The sequence below is a fragment of the Scyliorhinus canicula genome, unplaced genomic scaffold (genome assembly GCF_902713615.1).
Source record: "Scyliorhinus canicula unplaced genomic scaffold, sScyCan1.1, whole genome shotgun sequence".
NCBI classification, from domain to species: domain Eukaryota; kingdom Metazoa; phylum Chordata; class Chondrichthyes; order Carcharhiniformes; family Scyliorhinidae; genus Scyliorhinus; species Scyliorhinus canicula.
Window position 1 is genome coordinate 4,492,678 of NW_024055500.1, and position 14,371 is coordinate 4,507,048.

General features: G+C 54.9%; 1 protein-coding gene across 1 annotated transcript; it reads left to right on the plus strand.

Annotated features, from left to right (window-relative positions):
- The first annotated feature begins 6,749 nt into the window (after positions 1–6,749).
- Positions 6,750–14,117, plus strand: LOC119960426. The gene is made up of 2 exons (XM_038788144.1): positions 6,750–6,866; positions 11,915–14,117. Exon 2 carries the CDS (start codon positions 11,940–11,942, stop codon positions 14,043–14,045), a length of 2,106 nt encoding a protein of 701 aa, XP_038644072.1. The 5' UTR covers positions 6,750–6,866; positions 11,915–11,939; the 3' UTR covers positions 14,046–14,117.
- The last annotated feature ends 254 nt before the right edge of the window (positions 14,118–14,371 follow it).

Genomic DNA, 14,371 nt, shown 5'->3' on the forward strand with positions numbered 1-14,371 from the left:
CGTGGGCTCAATTGCCAGCGCAGCAGCAGGCACAGCGGGCATCCCTGCCAGGCGCTCCAGTGCAGCAGGAAGTACTAAACTGGAGTAGGTCCTGCCGACCATGGGGGGGGGAGGAGGAGGAGGAGATCTCCATCTTGCCATCTTCAATAGTTCCCCCCCCCATCCCGATTTGAGGCTGTATCCGTGGGTCCTGTACACAGTTAAAATCCCCCCTCAGTTGCTGTGTGTCTATGTCGGGGATTTCTGCCAGGGTTTTCTTTATACGTTCCACATCGCCCCAGTTGGGAGCATTCGCGTTTACCAGCACCATCCAGCACACCGCTGACCATGATGTGCCATCCCCCCTCAGGCCCGTAACCATCCTCATTGCCTTGAATGCTGCCTCTTATTCAGCAGTACGCCCCTTAAACGTCACTATCGTCCCGGCTTCCACCACCTCCTCCGGCAGCGAGTTCCAGGCACCCACTACCCTCTGTGTAAACACAACTTGCCTCGTACATCTCCTCTAAACCTTGCCCCTCGCACCTTAAACCTATGCCCCCTAGTAATTGACCCCTCTACCCTGGGGAAAATCCTCTGACTATCCACTCTGTCCAGGCCCCTCATAATTTTGTAGACCTCTATCAGGTCGCCCCTCAACCTCCGTCGTTCCAGTGAGAACATACCGAGTTTATTCAACCGCTCCTCATAGCTAATGCCCTCCATACCAGGCAATATCCTGGCAAATCTCTTCTGCACCCTCTCTAAAGCCTCCACATCCTTCTGGTAGTGTGGCGACCAGAATTGAACACTATACTCCCAAGTGTGGCCTAACTAAGGTTCTGTACAGCTGCAACATGACTTGCCAATTCTTATACTCAATGCCTCGGCCAATGAAGGCAAGCATGCCGTCTGCCTTCTTGACTACCTTCTCCACCTGTGTCGCCCCTTTCAGTGACCTGTGGACCTGTACACCTAGATCTCTCTGACTGTCAATACTCTTGAGGGTTCCACCATTCACTGTCTATTCCCGACCTGTATTAAACCTTCCAAAATGCATTACCTCACATTTGTCCGGGTTAAACTCCATCTGCCGTCTCTCCGCCCAAGTCTCCAAACGGGCCCTTCCACCTCGGCCGGCGCACTGAAGTCAAAGTCCTTCCCCTGGAAGGTTACCCACAGTTTGGCCCCAATCGTGTCCAGGGCAGCCTTGGCTGTGTTAAATTCACAGTAGGCCTGTGGCCAATCTTGCGGTGCGATGGGTTGTGCTGATCCTTCAGTGCCCAGGACGTTGCCACCAATCTCGCCACTTCTGTTTGAAGGTGGGCTATTCGGCCCCTCTGTTTGGTTGCCCGCATTCTCCAGGTCCCTGATTGCTGCCTCCTGGATTGGATTGGATTTGTTTATTGTCACGTGTACCGAGGTACAGTGAAAAGTATTTTTCTGCAAGCAGCTCAACAGATCATTAAGTACATGGGAAGAAACGGGAATAAAAGAAAATACATAATAGGGCAACACAAGATATACAATGTAACTACATAAGCATTGGCATTGGGTGAAGCAGACAGGGTGTAGTGTTAATGAGGTCAGTCCATAAGAGGGTCGTTTAGGAGTCTGGTGACAGTGGGGAAGAACCTGTTTTTGAGTCTGTTCGTGCGTGTTCTCAGACTTCTGTATCTCCTGCCCGATGGAAGAAGTTGGAAGAGTGAGTAAGCCGGGTGGGAGGGGTCTTTGATTCTGCTGCCCTGCTTTCCCCAGGCAGCGGGAGGTGTAGATGGAATCAATGGATGGGAGGCGGGTTCGTGTGATGGACTGGGCGGTATTCACGACTCTCTGAAGTTCCTTGCGGCCCTGGGCCGAGCAGTTGCCATACCCAGGCTGTGATGCAGCCCGATAGGATGCTTTCTATGGTGCATCTATAAAAGTTGGTAAGGGTTAGTGTGGACATGCCGAATTTCCTTAGTTACCTGAGGAAGTATAGGCGCTGTTGTGCTTTCTTGGTGATAGCGTTGACGTGAATGGACCAGGACAGATTTTTGGAGATGTGCACCCCGAGGAATTTGAAACTGCTAACCATCTCCACCTCGGCCCCGTTGATGCTGACAGGGGTGTGTACAGTACTTTGCTTCCTGAAGCCAATGACCAGCTCTTTAGTTTTGCTGGCATTGAGAGAGAGATTGTTGTCGTTACACCACTCCACTAGGTTCTCTATCTCCCTCCTGTATTCTGACTCGTCGTTATTCGAGATCCGGCCCACTATGGTCGTATCGTCAGCAAACTTGCAGATGGAGTTGGAACCAAGTTTTGCCATGCAGTCGTGTGTGTACAGGGAGTAGGGTAGGGGGCTAAATACGCAGCCTTGCGGGGCACCGGTATTGAGGACTATTGTGGAGGAGGAGTTGGTGTTCATTCTTACTCACTGTGGTCTGTTGGTCAGAAAGTCAAGGATCCAGTTGCAGAGTGGAGAGCCAAGTCCTAGGTTTTGGAGCTTTGATATGAGCTTGGCTGGGATTATGGTGTTGAAGGCGGAGCTGTAGTCAATAAATAGGGGTCTGATGTAGGAGTCCTTGTTGTCGAGATGCTCTAGGGATGAGTGTAGGGCCAGGGAAATGGCGTCTGATGTGGACCGGTTGCGACGGTATGTGAATTGCAGTGGATCAAGGTGTTCTTTGGTACCGGTATGATGGTGGTCTTCTTGAAGCGGATGGTTTGCAGTCCAGGCTCTGTTTAATCCGATGCCACCTCGAGTCATCACTGAGCCCACATTCACTGTCGCCCTCCGTGTGCCTATCGGTGGGTAGTCCAGCGTGGCCCATCTCTCCAATCTGCAATCAAATCCCACAAATCTTAATTCAAATCCCTCAAATCTGCATTCAAATCCCCCGACTGACTATCAGAGGGTCAGTACTGAGGGAGTGCCGCACTGTCAGAGGGTCAGTACTGAGGGAGTGCCGCACTGTCAGAGGGTCAGTACTGAGGGAGTGCCGCACTGTCAGAGGGTCAGTACTGAGGGAGTGCCGCACTGTCAGAGGGTCAGTACTGAGGGAGTGCCGCACTGTCAGAGGGTCAGTACTGAGGGAGTGACACACTGTCAGAGGGTCAGTACTGAGGGAGTGCCGCACTGTCAGAGGGTCAGTACTGAGGGAGCGCTGCACTGTCAGAGGGTCAGTACTGAGGGAGTGCTGCACTGTCAGAGGGTCAGTACTGAGGGAGCGCCGCACTGTCAGAGGGTCAGTACTGAGGGAGTGCCGCACTGTCAGAGGGTCAGTACTGAGGGAGTGCTGCACTGTCAGAGGGTCAGTACTGAGGGAGGGCCACACTGTCAGAGGGTCAATACTGAGGGAGTGCCGCACTGTCAGAGGGTCAGTACTGAGGGAGTGCCGCACTGTCAGAGGGTCAGTACTGAGGGAGCGCTGCACTGTCAGAGGGTCAGTATTGAGGGAGTGCCGCACTGTCAGAGGGTCAGTACTGAGGGAGTGCCGCACTGTCAGAAGGGTCAGTACTGAGGGAGTGCCGCACTGTCAGAGGGTCAGTACTGAGGGAGCGCTGCACTGTCAGAGGGTCAGTACTGAGGGAGTGCTGCACTGTCAGAGGGTCAGTACTGAGGGAGTGCTGCACTGTCAGAGGGTCAGAACTGAGGGAGTGCTGCACTGTCAGAGGGACAGTACTGAGGGAGCGCTGCACTGTCAGAGGGTCAGTACTGAGGGAGTGCTGCACTGTCAGAGTGTCAGTACTGAGGGAGTGCTGCATTGTCAGAGGGTCAGTACTGAGGGAGCGTCGCACTGTCAGAGGGTCTGTACTGAGGGAGTGCTGCACTGTCAGAGGGTCAGTACTGAGGGAGTGCTGCATTGTCAGAGGGTCAGTACTGAGGGAGCGTCGCACTGTCAGAGGGTCAGTACTGAGGGAGCGCCACACTGTCAGAGGGTCAGTACTGAGGGAGCGCCACACTGTCAGAGGGTCAATACTGAGGGAGTGCCGCACTGTCAGAGGGTCAGTACTGAGGGAGTGCCGCACTGTCAGAGGGTCAGTACAGAGGGGGTGCTGCACTGTCAGAGGGTCAGTACTGAGGGAGCGCCGCACTGTCAGAGGGTTAGTACTGAGGGAGCGCCGCACTGTCAGAGGGTCAGTACTGAGGGAGTGCTGCACTGTCAGAGGGTCAGTACTGAGGGAGCACTGCACTGTCAGAGGGTCAGTACTGAGGGAGTGCTGCACTGTCAGAGGGTCAGAACTGAGGGAGTGCCGCACTGTCAGAGGGTCAGTACTGAGGGAGTGCCGCACTGTCAGAGGGTCAGTACTGAGGGAGTGCCGCACTGTCAGAGGGTCAGTACTGAGGGAGTGCCGCACTGTCAGAGGGTCAGTACTGAGGGAGTGACACACTGTCAGAGGGTCAGTACTGAGGGAGTGCCGCACTGTCAGAGGGTCAGTACTGAGGGAGCGCTGCACTGTCAGAGGGTCAGTACTGAGGGAGTGCTGCACTGTCAGAGGGTCAGTACTGAGGGAGCGCCGCACTGTCAGTGGGTCAGTACTGAGGGAGTGCCGCACTGTCAGAGGGTCAGTACTGAGGGAGTGCTGCACTGTCAGAGGGTCAGTACTGAGGGAGGGCCACACTGTCAGAGGGTCAATACTGAGGGAGTGCCGCACTGTCAGAGGGTCAGTACTGAGGGAGTGCCGCACTGTCAGAGGGTCAGTACTGAGGGAGCGCTGCACTGTCAGAGGGTCAGTATTGAGGGAGTGCCGCACTGTCAGAGGGTCAGTACTGAGGGAGCGCCGCACTGTCAGAAGGTCAGTACTGAGGGAGTGCCGCACTGTCAGAGGGTCAGTACTGAGGGAGCGCTGCACTGTCAGAGGGTCAGTACTGAGGGAGTGCTGCACTGTCAGAGGGTCAGTACTGAGGGAGTGCTGCACTGTCAGAGGGTCAGAACTGAGGGAGTGCTGCACTGTCAGAGGGACAGTACTGAGGGAGCGCTGCACTGTCAGAGGGTCAGTACTGAGGGAGTGCTGCACTGTCAGAGTGTCAGTACTGAGGGAGTGCTGCATTGTCAGAGGGTCAGTACTGAGGGAGCGTCGCACTGTCAGAGGGTCTGTACTGAGGGAGTGCTGCACTGTCAGAGGGTCAGTACTGAGGGAGTGCTGCATTGTCAGAGGGTCAGTACTGAGGGAGCGTCGCACTGTCAGAGGGTCAGTACTGAGGGAGCGCCACACTGTCAGAGGGTCAGTACTGAGGGAGCGCCACACTGTCAGAGGGTCAATACTGAGGGAGTGCCGCACTGTCAGAGGGTCAGTACTGAGGGAGTGCCGCACTGTCAGAGGGTCAGTACAGAGGGGGTGCTGCACTGTCAGAGGGTCAGTACTGAGGGAGCGCCGCACTGTCAGAGGGTTAGTACTGAGGGAGCGCCGCACTGTCAGAGGGTCAGTACTGAGGGAGTGCTGCACTGTCAGAGGGTCAGTACTGAGGGAGCACTGCACTGTCAGAGGGTCAGTACTGAGGGAGTGCTGCACTGTCAGAGGGTCAGAACTGAGGGAGTGCCGCACTGTCAGAGGGTCAGTACTGAGGGAGCACTGCACTGTCAGAGGGTCAGTACTGAGGGAGTGCCGCACTGTCAGAGGGTCAGTACTGAGGGAGTGCCGCACTGTCAGAGGGTCAGTACTGAGGGAGCGCCACACTGTCAGAGGGTCAATACTGAGGGAGTGCCGCACTGTCAGAGGGTCAGTACTGAGGGAGTGCCGCACTGTCAGAGGGTCAGTACAGAGGGGGTGCTGCACTGTCAGAGGGTCAGTACTGAGGGAGCGCTGCACTGTCAGAGGGTCAGTACTGAGGGAGTGCCGGACTGTCAGAGGGTCAGTACTGAGGGAGTGCCGCACTGTCAGAGGGTCAGTACTGAGTGAGTGCTGCACTGTCAGAGGGTCTGTACTGAGGGAGTGCCATACTGTCAGAGGGTCAGTACTGAGGGAGTGCCGCACTGTCAGAGGGTCAGTACTGAGGGAGCGCCGCACTGTCAGAGGGTCAGCACTGAGGGAGTGCTGCACTGTCAGAGGGTCAGTACTGAGGGAGTGCGGCACTGTCAGAGGGTCAGTACTGAGGGAGTGCCGCACTGTCAGAGGGTCAGTACTGAGGGAGTGCCGCACTGTCAAAGGATCAGTACTGAGGGAGCCCCGCACTGTCAGAGGGTCAGTACTGAGGGAGTGCCGCACTGTCAGAGGGTCAGTACTGAGGGAGTGCTGCACTGTCAGAGAGTCAGTACTGAGGGAGTGCTGCACTGTCAGAGGGTCAGTACTGAGGGAGCGCCGCACTGTCAGAGGGTCAGTACTGAGGGAGCGCCGCACTGTCAGAGGGTCAGTACTGAGGGAGTGCCGCACTGTCAGAGGGTCAGTACTGAGGGAGTGCCGCACTGTCAGAGGGTCAGTACTGAGGGAGTGCTGCACTGTCAGAGGGTCAGTACTGAGGGAGTGCCGCACTGTCAGAGGGTCAGTACGGAGGGAGTGCCGCACTGTCAGAGGGTCAGTACTGAGGGAGTGCCGCACTGTCAGAGAGTCAGTACTGAGGGAGTGCCGCACTGTCAGAGGGTCAGTACTGAGGGAGTGCTGCACTGTCAGAGGGTCAGTACTGAGGGAGTCCCGCACTGTCAGAGGGTCAGTACTGAGGGAGTGCCGCACTGTCAGAGGGTCAGTACTGAGGGAGTGCCGCACTGTCACAGGGTCAGTACTGAGGGAGTGCCGCACTGTCAGAGGGTCAGTACGGAGGGAGCGCTGCTTTGATTATCTGGCCTGTTTTGAGATGGAAGCTGGCTGCCCATTAACGTACCCTTTTCCTTCCCTTCCAGCACTGTCCCCATCTCCTCACGGTGACTCGGGCAGCCCGGCTGAGTTTGAGCTCTCCCTCGTGACGGGTAAGTCCAGGTACTTGGCAGAATGTGTCGAACGGGTCAAGGGGCTGGGTCCTTCTCCGTGTGCCGCTGATGGACCGACCGTCCTCCACCGATCACTAAAAGCGGGACAGAATCGCCTCCTGTCCCTGCAAGAGGGGCTGAATGCCCCCTGACCTCCGGGAGAGGTGCAGAAAGACATCCTCTCCCACAGCGAAAGGGTCAAATGGCCTCCTATCCCTGGGAGCGGGGCGGAAGGTTAGATACGGTTCTTGAAGCCAAATGGATCAAAGGGGGGGGCTGTCGGAACAGGTTGGCCGTGGGCGGGTTCAAGGGGCCGAACGGCCCTGTGTTTCAATGAAATGCCGCTGACTGAGAGGGGCTAAACGGCTTCCATCACCCCCTCCCCGCCGCTCTCGGTGAAACTGACAGTCCTGATTCTTTTACTGCCAGTCTGGGCTCAATAAAACTTGAGACGGATTTGCAGGTATCAATTATTGTTTATTTCTTGATTTGTATCTTCCTATCCTTGCTTGGATATTCCAGAAGTACCCTCTCCAGGACTTCCGGATTTCCATTGCCGCCATTCCTCTTTTTCTAACTCAGTGATTTAATCAGGTCGACACTTTCCCTGATACATTTTGGATATTGCTACTGCTTCTACTTCAATGTCTTTAATTCTGATTGTGACAGGATAAGTTCTGGACATGACATTTTCACTGTATCACCTGTCCTATTGATGCTGCTAACAGGTTTCAGTTCACTGGCGTCCTGACACCCACACCCAAACATTCATTTTTCCCTTCTCTGAGCGAGTTGGGGGATATGATCTATCCTGTGGCACAGTCCCATTGCAGTGATACAGTCTCTAACACGGTTGGGCTAATTCTACATCGCCAGGTCATTACAAACTTCGATCACCAGTATTGCTTTGAGCTGAAGCATTTCCCCATTTCATAGAATTTACAGTACAGAAGGAGGCCAGTCGGCCCATCGAGTCTGCACTGGCTCTTGGAAAGAGCACCCTACTCAAGCCCACACCTCCACCCCATAACCCAGTAACCCCACCCAACACTAATTTTGGACACTAAGGGCAATTTATCATGTCCAATCCACCTAACGTGCACATCTTTGGACTGTGGGAGGAAACCGGAGCACCCGGAGGAAACCCACGCACACACACACGGGGAGGACGTGCAGACTCCGCACAGACAGTGACCCAAGCCGGGAATCGAACCTGGGACCCTGGAGCTGTGAAGCAATTGTGCTGATCCACAATGCTACCGTGCTGTCCAAATTTCTATTGTTCTCAATGCAATATCAAATCGCCTGACTGCGCTGTGTCTGTCATTCTCCTAGCTACCATATGATTACTCCTTGACCAAACTACTGGGCTACAGGACGTGCCACACCTTTGATACGATGTTTCATTGTGTTGACAATGAATCATTTTAACCTGGGGACCAATTCTCTAATGCAACTCCCCCCTGTGCTTCTATTAGCTGTGATTAAAAAGTACAATTTATTTTCGCTGCCCCGAGGAAAAACAGAGCCTGCATGCTCTCGTGACCGTTCTTCGATCGGTGTCTCAAATACCCCAGAGTTCTCATGATTTGCTGAAGCCCGATTTCCTGAAACAGGCGCTGTGATTCTAGTAACTTTCTCTCCCATCCCAACACTGGCCTCCCTGCCTGCCTTTGTCACTGATAGTCGACTACGCTCCTGCCAATCTGGCCGTTCTTTAACCCTATTTTAAATCCTACTTCACTAAGTGTTTTAATAATCTTGGTCACTCTTTCAACATGGGTCCTCCTGATCATCATCTCTAATTAACACATCATCAATATATACTTGTTGGAACCAGCAATTTTGCAGACACGTGCTTGTAGGATTAGAATAGCGGCTTTAATATACTCACAACAGAGCCAGCCTGTTAGCCGTTGAACTTTCTGTGAACTGGCCGGCTGACCCTGTGGCACTGATCTTTATACAGCAGCTTCCGGGGGAGGAGTCCTGGGCAGAGCCAAGGGAGAAGCCCCTTACAACTCGAGCATTCCCAGAGCTACTCCCCCTGGAGGACAGGTAGTGCAACTGCACTTACAATACAGACACATCTATAAACTGATTATAATCCGGTGTGAATCACATTCACCACAATACTAAAGCCAAATCATGTTTAATCAGCTACCTTACTATGAAAGTGGTTCGGGGAATTAACATATCTTGTGGCAATTTACAGTATAATGTTTAGTGCCAAAGGTATGACTAGTTTTGCTTTCCTTATTTCCTCTAGTTATCAATTGGTGCTTATACCTTAATTTTTTCTTTTTTAAAAATCTTTCCCTGCCATCACATTCTCGTTTCCTGATACTGCGAGCAATGCTCCTGATTATCATAGAATTATAGAATTTACAGTGCAGAAGGAGGCCATTCGGCCCATTGAGTCTGCACCGGCTCTTGGAAAGAGCACCGTATCCAAGCCCACACCTCCACCCTATCCCCATAACCCAGTAACCCCACCCAACACTAAGGGCAATTTTAGACACTAAGGGCAATTTAGCGTGGCCAATCCACCTAACCCGCACATCTTTGGACTGTGGGAGGAAACTGGAGCACCCGGAGGAAACCCACGCACACGGGGAGAAGGTGCAGACTCCGCACAGACAGTGACCCAGCCGGGAATCGAACCTGGGACCCTGGAGCTGTGAAGCAATTGTGCTAACCACAATGCTACCGTGCTGCCTGATCTGAGCTCCAGTCCCATATCTTTATTCCTAAAAGCTACATCTGCAATGTAGCACATGGCGGACACTGAATGCCTAGTCTTCACATTTCAATTTAGATTCCTTTGTTCTCTTATTTCTTAATTAATTTTTTTTTAGCAGCCAAGACTCTGGCAAGTTGCAACTAATCATTTACAAATCCCAATTCATGCATTTTGATTTTGCTTTTTGTTTACTTCCTGAGAATTATGTTCTGATTAACTCCCACAATGTTAATCGTTCTTACTGATTTTCTAAAGAACTTTCAAATACTTACCCCGTTTTAAATCTCACTTTAACGGCCGAGTATACCTCCTAATTGATGCGCAACTTAGTTTTGCAAATCACAACATTGAAAAAACTAGAAATACCAGAGGATGTTCGCAAATTCTTATTAAACGGACTCATTCATTCATTGGAGATCTCCATTCAAACCAAGGGAATTCAAATCATTATACATTCATTCATCTCAACCAACCGCACAATACAAGTTTGAATTTTTCAAAGAAACTGAAATGGGGCAGCAGGGTAGCATGGTGGTTAGCATAAATGCTTCACAGCTCCAGGGTCCCAGGTTCGATTCCTGGCTGGGTCACTGTCTGTGTGGAGTCTGCACGTCCTCCCCCTGTGTGCGTGGGTTTCCTCCGGGTGCTCCGGTTTCCTCCCACAGTCCAAAGATGTGAGGGTTAGGTGGATTGGCCATGCTAAATTGCCCATAGTGTCCTAAAAAAGTAAGGTTAAGAGGGGGGTTGTTGGGTTGCGGGTATAGGGTGGATACGTGGGTTTGAGTAGGGTGATCATGGCTCGGCACAACATTGAGGGCCGAAGGGCCTGTTCTGTGCTGTACTGTTCTATGAAACAGAATTTTTTTCAATTCCTGAGAGCTCTCCGATACGGTTCGAAACTTCCCAAGTGTCTGATTTCCCCCTAGTGCCCATTCATCTCCCAATTCCTTATTTCACTCAAACATATCTCCCAACAATAAATTTTAACTTAGCCAATTCTAATTGTACCGAATTGAACTGCCCCCAAACATTTCATCAGCGGTCCTTACTGAACTGTTTCTGCGACATCCCATCAACCTGTTAAAGACCTTAACCGAATTAAAGTGTAATTTAATATAACCAATTTTAATTTTCTACTCACATGCAACTGACTGACCAGGCAACATTCCAACAGTCACCAGCTGAATTGTTACCTCATTTCAACCCTCAGCCGTACCTGCATCGACTGAAATCAATTCTTCTAATCCGCCCGACTGATCTTTGATTTCGTCGAGACGATCTTACCTGATCAAATAGAGTAGACTGTAATCAGAAAATGAAAAAGAGGAAAATCCACATGGCAAGTTTCATCTACTCATATCGTGGGCCCATTTCCTCTTCCGAGATCAGTCCAATTCTGATTTTGCAGATGAGAGGCGAGCATCTGGAGAAATCCCGGGTTTCGGCACCAAAGGACGATCCTGATTCTTTTGCCGCCAGTCTGGGCTCAATAAAACTTGAGACGGATTTGCAGGTATCAATTATTGTTTATTTCAACCAGCCAGCTGGGTGACTCACTCCATTAGAAGACCAAGGCACAACCGTCTCCTGGTACTTCAACAGCCAGAGTGAACAAAAGGGGCCGAGCATTTCTGTACAGATACATTCCAGTTGCATCAAGTTTCACATACATACGACCAAATAAGCCAACAGTACAAATGCAAAGCTCCCATAGGCTTTCCCCACATTCCTCAACCTGACCTGAGGCCCCTTTTCCCAGTATCCTCGGCCACAAAGAAATGGTCTTAGTGGCTTACCCATCCCCCTCTTCCTGCCTTGAATCCCAGGTGATGTTCAAAAGTCCCCAACCAACCTGGGGCAGCACGGTAGCATGGTGGTTAGCGTCAATGCTTCACAGCTCCAGGGTCCCAGGTTCAGTTCCCGGCTGGGTCACTGTCTGTGTGGAGTCTGCACGTCCTCCCCCTGTGTGCGTGGGTTTCCTCCGGGTGCTCCGGTTTCCTCCCACAGTCCAAAGATGTGCGGGTTAGGTGGATTGGCCATGCTAAATTGCCCGTAGTGTCCTAAAAAAGTAAGGTTAAGGGGGGGTTGTTGGGTTACGGGTATAGGGTGGATACGTGGGTTTGAGTAGAGTGATCATCGCTCGGCACAACATCGAGGGCCGAAGGGCCTGTTCTGTGCTGTACTGTTCTAAAAAAAAAAACTCCTTATTCTACGGCAGTAAAATGTCACTCCTAACTTGGCCTAACGACCCATTATGCCTTTCTGTTCATTTCCTCAAAACCCGCTCTCCTTTCTGCCCCTGTAGGTCGGAGGTCAGGCGCCCTGGAGCGATGGACGACCTGGGTCCGGACGTGGTCAAGGTGACGGTGGGCGGCAGCCCGCAGCGCCAGGCGGTGAAGCGCCGCCGCAAGTACTACTGCACCTACAACGACGACTGGTGCGCCCTCCACCCCGAGTACCGGCCCTGGCTGCGCAAGCTGAACGAGTCGACCGCCCAGTGCCTGCTGTGCCACCAGTCCTTCTCCGTCAAGTACGAGGGTCGCCGGGCCGTGCGGGGCCACGCCGACTGCACCCGGCACAAGGAGGCGGTGAAGAACCGGGGCCGGCCAGCCCCGCCTCCGCCCCCCCCTCCGCCGGCCGCCGACTCGGCCGCCCGCCAGGCGGAGGCTCGCGAGAACCTCGCCACGGCGGCCGAGTTGGCCGAAATCTACCGGGGGGTCACCCAGCACCTCAGCTACTCCAGCCTGGACGGCGGCGGCCAGCAGCTCCTGCGGCGCGGCTGGGGCGAGGACGCGCCCGAGGCGCCCTGGGCCGCCGCCCTGACCCGCCCCGTCCACTGCGGCCGCACCAAGGCCGCCAGCCTGACCGAGAACGTGCTGGCCCCCCACTCGCGGGAGCTGCTGCTGGACGGCCTGCGGGCCGCCGGCTGCTTCTCGCTCTCGGCTGACGCCTCCAACCGGGGGGGGCGCACCTACCTGCCGGTGGCCGTCCGCTACTTCGACCGGGCCCGGGGACTGCGCCACGGCCTGCTGGACTGTTACCGGGCTGACGAGGCCGAGGGCCCGGCTGCCGGCGAGGGCCTGGCCGACCGACTCGAGGGCGTCCTGCGTGAGGGCCGGCTGGACGGCAGCTGTCTCTCGGCCTACGTGGCGGACGGCACCTCGGTGGACGCGGAGAAGCACGCCGCGGCCTACCTCCGCCTGCGCCAGAGGCACGGGACCGCCCTGCAGGTGGCCTGCCGCTGCCGCCTGATGCACGACTGCGTCCGCAAGGGCCTGAAGGCGCTGAGCTTCGACGTGGAGTGGCTGGTGCTGAAGGTGTGCGGCGAGCTCTCCTCCTCCTCCTCCGCCTCCTCGGCCGAGGGGCTGCGCGGCTTCTCCGCCTTCCTGCAGCGGGAGTACAAGGAGCTCCTGCGGCGTGCCCCCGTGCGCTGGCTCTCCCTCCTGCCCGCCGTGGGGCAGCTGGCCTGCAGCTGGGAGGCCCTGCGCGCCCACTTCCTGGCGGCGGGCGAGGAGGAGTGCGCCGGGGTGGTGTGGCAGGCCTTCGCCGGGCCCGACCCGCTGCCCCTATGTTACGTCCACTTTGCCCACCACCTCATGTCGGCCTTCCACACGGCGCTGGCCCAGCTGGAGAAGCCTGAGGCCTCCTGCCTGGAGCTGGACCCTGTCCTCGCTGCCCTGCTGGCCAAGCTGAGGCGCCGGCGGGCGGACCGCTTCTACGGGCAGGCGTGCCAGGCGTCCCTCTCCGCCGTGGCCCCCGCCGAGCGGCAGCGCTTCGAGGAGGAGGCCGGCGGGGCCCTCTCCCGCTGCCTGGAGTTCCTGGAGCAGCGCTACGGGCCGGCGGACGCCGCCCTCTTCGGGGGCATGGCTGCCCTCTCCCTCGACCGGGAGGTGAGCTGGGCCGAGCTGGAGGCCCTGGCCCGCGCCCTGCGCCTGCCCCTCGACCTGGACCGGCTCCACGACGAGCTGTGCGCCCTCCACAGGCTGCAGGCCCAGACCGCCGCCAAGGAGCCCCGGCTGGACCGCCGCTGGGTGGAAGTCTTCCGCCAGCTGCCGCCCGACGAAAGCGGCCAGCTCTTCCGCCTCGTCTCTTTCGTCCTCTCCATCCCCGTCTCCAACGGCTACTGCGAGCGGGTATTTCGCCTGATGGCCACGCTCTGGAGCAAGGAACGGAACCGGCTGAGCGAGCGCCTGGTTAAGGCCGAACTCCAGGTGCAGCTCAACTACAGCATGACCTGTGCCCAGTTTTACCAGTACGTCAAGGACTCCCCAGACCTGCTCAAGGCCGCCCGCAGCCAACTCAAGTATCGATTCAAGAAGAAAAGAGTCACAAACGAACAATCTCCTCAACAGCCGGGGAACCCAGGCTCCATAGAAGGGTCCCAAACGTCAAACATCCCCTCGATTTCACCATTTGATACAATTAGAACAGAGTGATTATTTCAGCCAGTCTGCTTCTGTATAATTTTTTGCTTTCTTAATAAACTCAAATGTCCGAGCTTAGCCAGATGCCGCAGTCTGTCAGCCTGTTATTTCTTGGCTGGTTGGAGCCGGGTCGAACCCGGGACCCTGGCGCTGTGAGGCAGCAGTGCTAACCACTGTGCAACTGAAACAGAACCTCCCTACTTTCCAAGTTCCCTCCCGATAACGTTCCATTAGCTTCCCGAACCACTCGTACCTGTAGACCAGCCCTCGGACACATTGCGGTGACAAATCTTTTTTTTAGTTCTCCCTGTCAAAAATGGACAATTTCGCCTCTCCCC